We start from the raw sequence: 6,463 nt of genomic DNA, 5'->3' as shown, positions 1-6,463 counted from the left end.
GGGGGGGGGGGGGGTGTGGACGGGGAGATGGTTCGAGTTGGACGTGTCCAGGCTGTTCTCGGATTGATCTTTGAGCTTCCTGAGTCAGTCAGTCTGGGCTGGCTGGCAGGGCGGGTCTGGGAGGAGCGAGAGGCTGTGGGAGGGAGGTGAGGCAACTACCGTGGGAGACTAAGATGACGCTGGAGAGCCGGAGGGCTGGGCCCCGGCAGCTGGGCGGCCCAGAAGCCCAACTGAGACTGTCTGATCGGGAGTGGAGCCGAGCAGGGAGGAGGCGAGAGTGGGGCAGGGCTGAGTCGAGAGTGGGTGGAGGTCACCCCGGCCAGAGAGCACCTCACCTAGGTGCTCCTCACCGCCAGCCTGTTCCCGCCTTTAATTTCACCCCCATCCACAGTCATAGGGGGCCGGGAGGGATGGGAGGCGCCGGCGCGCCTAGGTGAGGACGAGGTGCCGGTCGGCCAGGACCCCGTAGCGCTCCTTATGCTCTTCGAACAGCCGCGTGAGCCGCTCCACGTACCAAAAAAATAGTTGAATTTTTATTGTACCTGTAGATAAATTTGGGGAGAATTGCCATCTTAAGAACATTGAGTCTTCCAATCCATGAACCACAAAACTTTTTTCTTTTTTTTTTGGTTCGGGAACTGCTGGTAGAGTTCGTTCTCCCCAAAAGAGAAGACAGGCACCAGAGAGGCCCTGGGGGGGAGAGGCAGCCTGATTCCGGGCCTGGCGCCGCGCTCCCCGTGCACCGAGCAGCGGCAGCGGCGTGCTCCTGCGACCACCCCAGCATCCTCACCCGTGCTCCAGCGCCAGCTTGACAAATCCCTTCTGATTCCGGATCCGCAAGCTCAGCGCTCCGGGCTTTGCCTCCAGCGCCTCCAGGGGCCCTCCCACGGCCAGGACGGCCACCTGGCCGCCCCCAGGCCGGGACAACAGATAGGCGGCCTGGCCTTGGCTGCGGACACCAAACCTGGGGAGGAGGCAAAGGCTAGGGAGGGGGTGGCCCTGGCGCCTTGGTCCTCTAGAGGAGACAGGACAGGAGGGCACTGGGAAAGTAGAGCTGGGACCAGGAGCCCCCAGGCGGGAGGAGGGCAGGTAAGAGGTGACAGCAGGGAATTGGCTCCTGAGCTCAGGTTCCCCACTCCTCACCACTAAGCATGCTGTAGTCCCGGAAGACAGGAAAGCGAAACCAACAGGGCAGCATGAGCAGGTGCGGGCAGAGGCCAGGGAAGAGGCCGGAGAAGCCGGTGGCCTCTGTGCAGAAGTTGTTGAAGGCCCCGATGACCAGGACGCCATGAGGGTGGAAGCTGAAGAGATAGTTGTGGGAGGGATCGCGGTTTTAACCAGCTGGGGGGCAGAGGGTGCACAACCTGCCCTGGCGGTGAGATTGGATGTTTGGGGAAGATGACTCCAAGGGTCTATTTTGTATCTGTCCCCAACCCAGTAGGGGGGTCCTGGGGGCCCTCACCGTGATGGGGAAGTAGTCCTGGAAATGTCTCCAGATGGCCCAGTTTCGGACCCAGGCAGATCTGCGACCTCCTGTCTGTGGTGTCCCTGTCTCCACAGAGCCAGACCAGGTAGAGGATCCCTAGTATCCAGGCCCGGCTTAGGAGTGCAAGGATCAGCACAGCCAGGCACACCTGGGCTGGAGGATGGGGAAGGGAGGGGTCTCAGAACCTGGGCACTTAAGTTCCAGGTCTCCCCCTTGCCCACTCCCTTCCCTGTCCCAACTAATTCCTTCTCACTCCTTGAAGGACCCAGAAGATCCCTGCCCCACCTCCCCGCTGTGGTCAAGGGGCAGCAGAGCCTCAGGTGTGTGTGTGGAGGTTAGGTCCAGGGATTCAGGGACTCACACAGCCCCAAGAAGAGGAAGAGCCATTGTAGGACAGCGAACACCTAGAGACTCCGGCAGAAGAGGCTGGAAGAGGCTGGCATTCTGTAGAGGGGAGTCGCACAGGGGTCACACTGAGCTCTTAAGCATACCCCCTTTTGGCCCAACCCATTGGCCCTGACCCCGGTTCCACCCCATTTTCATTTCTTTTGGTGACTTGCACACTAGGCTCTGATGAGCTCAGGCAAGGAAGGGTTAACCCAGGTGGGCAAACTTTCTGACTCGAGGGCCACAATGGGTTCTTAAACTGGACCGGAGGGCCGGAACAAAAGCATGGATGGAGTGTTCGTGTGAACTAATACATGTTAACACTGCTTCTGGTGAAGGAGCGGAGGGGAGAGCAAGAGAACCCTCTGCTCTTTCAGCTCCACGGGCCGGATAGAACAGTTGAACGGGCCGGATCCGGCCCGCGGGCCATAGTTTGCCCACGGCTGGGTTAACCACTACTTGAGCTCATGGAAATGAGGGAGGGTGGTGGATGGGGGAGGAAGGTGTTTGGACTTTGTGTTTGTCAGGAGATTCCACCTCTGTGAAGAGCTAACAGAGGTGGGGTGGGATGTTGCCAGAGTGGTGTGTGCCACGAATGGCAGGGCTCCCAACATGAGTGAGAACAGCCTGAAAACCTTTAGGCAGCCTAGGACTCTGTGCAGAGATGCTGCAGAGGGAAGGGCTTTGTGGAAAAAGCTAATGATTGGAGAGCCCCTCAAGAGAGGGCCCACTGAACAGTGGGCACCCCTCCAAGTGGGTTGGGGCCAGTCCTCACTATCACCATGACCCTATCCAACCTGTGACCAGAGGCCTGTGGGAGCTGGCACCTTCTCCAGGTCAGGGAAGGTCACTTCTTTTATTTTTTTTATTCCAGGTATGCTAATGCCAACATCACTACTATATCTGAGTCTGGTTATGGTGCTTGTTCTGTCTCTTCAAACTATGCTTTTTGCTTTTTAGTATATCTTGCAATTTTTTGTTGAAAGCCAGGCATGATATCCTATCTAATAAAGACAGGATATGCAAATTGTCCGTCACTTCGCAACAAAGATGGTGGCACCCACAGCCAATAAGGAGGGAATATGCAAATTGACATTACAAAGATGGAGGCGGCGGCTCTGGCCCAGAGCAAAGGCGGGAGGTGGCTCAGGCCTGGAGTGAAGGCCTGGGTCCCAGGTGCTGGAGGGAGGTCGGTGCTGGCAGCCAGGGGAAGGAAGGCCTATTCTTGCACGAATCTTCATGCATCGGGCCTCTAGTACTAGATAAAAGGAACTATATAGTAAGTAGGCCTTTAGTGGTGTTGTGGTAAGGTGTGGGGAAGGGGAAACATCTACAGTCCTATGACCAAGGCTTGTCTTTTAGTGAGCCTGTATCCCTGAACTGTGAACTCCATGCATGCTTCTCTGAGGTAAATGTTTCCCTCTGCATCCCGTGTGGTTCAGGGTTCAGGATCTGGAAGAGAAGCCGCACACAAATGAAAGAGAAAAGACAAGAGATAATTTGGGAATATTGGGGGACCAGGCGGACAAGTCCAACTCAAGGAGAAGGACTTTCACTGGTGCTCAGGCTGTGCCAACCCTTTATTGGTTTGGGATACACCCATAGCCCTTAGGCAGGCAATTTCCAGTAACAGGCAGACTGGCCCATCAGCAAGGATTTACATAATAATAAATGGGGAAGTTGCTTCAGCTACCATTGTCTGGACTAACAATGGGTGCACAGCCCTGACCTTTGCAAGGGCTTCAAGGATCACCAGGCTTCCCGGGTTCCTTGTCCACACCTCTCTGCTAGTGAAGACAATAGGCGGTCTCCCACACTTCTCAGTCTGCTCCAGATGCAGCAGGGTGGCTAGAGGGGGCTGACTGTACATTTCTCTTTCTCCAGGTTTGATAAGGTCTGATAAAACTCCAATATGTTAGGCTCTGGTAAAATAGCTTCTCTGGAGGTCCGGCCTTGTTAAGGACAGAATACACTGGCATAGGGAATGTCACTTCTTTAGGAAAGTCTGACACCCATCCCACCAAGTGCCTCTGTCACATGCTTTTCTAGCATAACAGATTTCCCCTCCATTATGGTAATTTTCAGATTAAGGTCTCCCCTACACTGTAAGCAACAAGAGGCAGGTAATGTCCTCATCACTGCAGCCCTGGGAGATGCTTTGTAAATGAATGGGCCACTATAGGAGACAGCTTCCAATGCCCAGGTTGGCACACCCTTTCTGTCCCATTCTGGCGCAGGCTTCCTTGTCCAGGGACCCTACCAGGAGGCAGTTTCTGCTGTCCCTGCTCAGCATACTTCCACCACCAGGGTGAGAAATCTAGCCAGAGAAATGCTCAGTCCTCGTGGTAAGGCGATCCACCCACTCAGGTGACCTGCCCCACCCCCCAGGAAGGAAGGTTCCCATAGGGAAGTTTTCCCGGGAGTCAGGCAGGAATAAAGTGGACAGCAAGTGGGGTGTAGGAGGCAGGAAATTTCCTGGGACAGGTGAACAGGCCTGTTTGGTTTTTAAAAGGCTTCTTCTGCGCCAAAACCGGTTTGGCTCAGTGGATAGAGCGTCGGCCTACGGACTGAAGGGTCCCAGGTTCGATTCTGGTCAAGGACATGTACCTTGGTAAAGCAAGTGATCCTATAGACTGTGGTCTTAGCTGTTATCTCACTGATTATGGCAAGAATTGTTTTAGTAGAATTTATCAGTATTAGATTTCCATAATATATAACTCATTCTAAGTGTTCTATTCCTGAACTGCTGTTTTAGAACAATGCCTACCATGTGATAAGTGCTCAATAAAATATTCATCAAATGAATAATTTTATAGGTGAAATTTATTGAGCACCTACTATCAGTCAGGCACTGTTCTAGCCAAAACCATTTTGGCTCGGTGGATACAGCGTCAGCCTGCGGACTGAAGGTTCGATTCCGGTCAAGGGCATGTACCTGGGTTGCAGGCACATCCCCAGGAGGAGATGTGCAGGAGGCAGCTGATCAATGTTTCTCTCTCATCGATATTTCTAACTCTCTATCCCTCTCCTTTCCTCTCTGTAAAAAATCAATAAAAAAAATAAAAAATAAATAAAAGGCTTCTTCTGCAAGCGAACAATTGAAGATAAATTCAGGGAAGATAGGCTGATGCAAGGCTGGGAAAGACCCAGCTGAAGGGGCGTGGCTGGCTGGCCTCAGGGTCCCTGGGTGAAGGGGTCTTGGCCAGGGCCTGATGGCCCCGAGGCTGGAAGCAAGACCTGCTCTCAGGAGGTCTCTTTTCCAAGGCTGCTTCCTATTCCTCTTCCAGGAGGCTTTCCTCGGAATGACCACCAGGGCTTTTCCTTTCCTGATACCCCCCAACTAAAAGCTTAGGTCCCAGCAGCAGCAGTAGGGCCCCTGCCTGCCTTCCCTCATAGAACACATGCCCCAGGGAGCCTTCCTTCTCTGACCACCGTCCCTGGTGCCCAGCTCAGGGATATGCCACCGCCTTTCCTGTAAAGATGCCATCAAGTGATGACAGATGCTATCAGGGAGGAATGCGGGACAGTGCGGCGGGGGTGGCTTTCAACAGAACCTGACAGTGAAGTCCTTTTGGTTTGGCCCTTCTAAGGCACTTCCCAAGCTCAGGCAATGAAGGGCAGTGAGAACTGGGATCCAGGGAAGCTCCCAGGTTCCCACACATGCTGCTTCTGCCTTTTCCTCTTCTCTGTTCTCTTTCTTTGGAGTAACTCTGGTCTCTCTCTACTCTGGGTGGCAGGAGGGGTGCAAGGTCAATAGGTAGATGGAAGATAATAAATGGACTCGAAAGTTACAAATCCTCCTTTATTGGGAGTGAGGCTAAGAAACAATAAGTTATCACATGGGGAACCCCAGAAGCTCTCTCCCATGAACTCTTGGGGGCTGAAGGGAGGGACAAGGGGGCTCCAGGAGCTTCTTGAGAGGGCTGTGTGTTGGGGGTTGGGAAGCGAGGTGAGACATCCAGTCCCAGACACACCGAACATACACTCAGTAGATGAAGAGCCAGAGAGACCCTCTCCCAGGAATGGGGCATAAGAAGGCACAACGGCAGGAGAGGTTTGGCAGAGTGGTTGAGTGTCAGGGGTCGACAAAGGACACCATGATGTAGCGAGTGCCCTTCGTGGTAGGCAGCCCCTCGTGGTAGTGGGTGAGACGGCCAGGGTGCAGAAGCCCCCAGCCCTTCCGTGGGGCTGAGATCACACAGTCGTAGCGTAAGAAGCGGCAGCCACCTCCCTGGGAAGGGGACAGAAGGGGAGAGTGAGTAGACATGGTGCTGGGGGCAGACAGATACAAGGACAGATACAAGAGGCAGACTAAAGCTATAAGGGAGGGGGCTTTTAGGGAATTGGGGGCGTCAGCAGATGGGGAGACACAGGAGGAAGCGGGCAGGAGCCAGCCTGGAAGTGACCCAGGAGAGGATAGCAGCAAAATAACTGGGAAATGTGCAGGGGGCAGGCTGTGTGCAGGGGAGTAAGAGAGAGGACACAAGGTTCTAGTAGGGGTGTGTGTGTGTGTGTGTGTGTGTGTGTGTGTGTGTGTGGAGACACCCTGGTGGTGCCCTGAAGTGGGAAGACACTAGGGGTCACCTCATA

At 54.3% G+C, this 6,463-nt stretch overlaps 1 protein-coding gene and 1 pseudogene across 1 annotated transcript in view; both read right to left on the bottom strand.

The window, feature by feature from the left end:
* Nucleotides 1-6: 6 nt before the first annotated feature.
* LOC102755505 lies at nucleotides 7-2,027 on the bottom strand (annotated as a pseudogene).
* Nucleotides 2,028-5,661: 3,634 nt separating this feature from the next.
* Nucleotides 5,662-6,463, bottom strand: part of PLOD3 (procollagen-lysine, 2-oxoglutarate 5-dioxygenase 3) — a gene marked incomplete at its 5' end in the record, with an annotated part of 7,161 nt that continues 6,359 nt past the window's right edge. The window contains one exon of the mRNA XM_006773431.1: nucleotides 5,662-6,104. Coding sequence (XP_006773494.1) covers nucleotides 5,949-6,104 — 156 coding nt within the window. The remainder of the gene's footprint in view (nucleotides 6,105-6,463) is intronic.

The sequence above is a fragment of the Myotis davidii genome, unplaced genomic scaffold (assembly GCF_000327345.1).
Source record: "Myotis davidii unplaced genomic scaffold, ASM32734v1 scaffold726, whole genome shotgun sequence".
Lineage (NCBI taxonomy): Eukaryota > Metazoa > Chordata > Mammalia > Chiroptera > Vespertilionidae > Myotis > Myotis davidii.
Note: the sequence above shows the minus strand (reverse complement) of the source record. Positions and strands in the feature narration are given on the sequence as shown.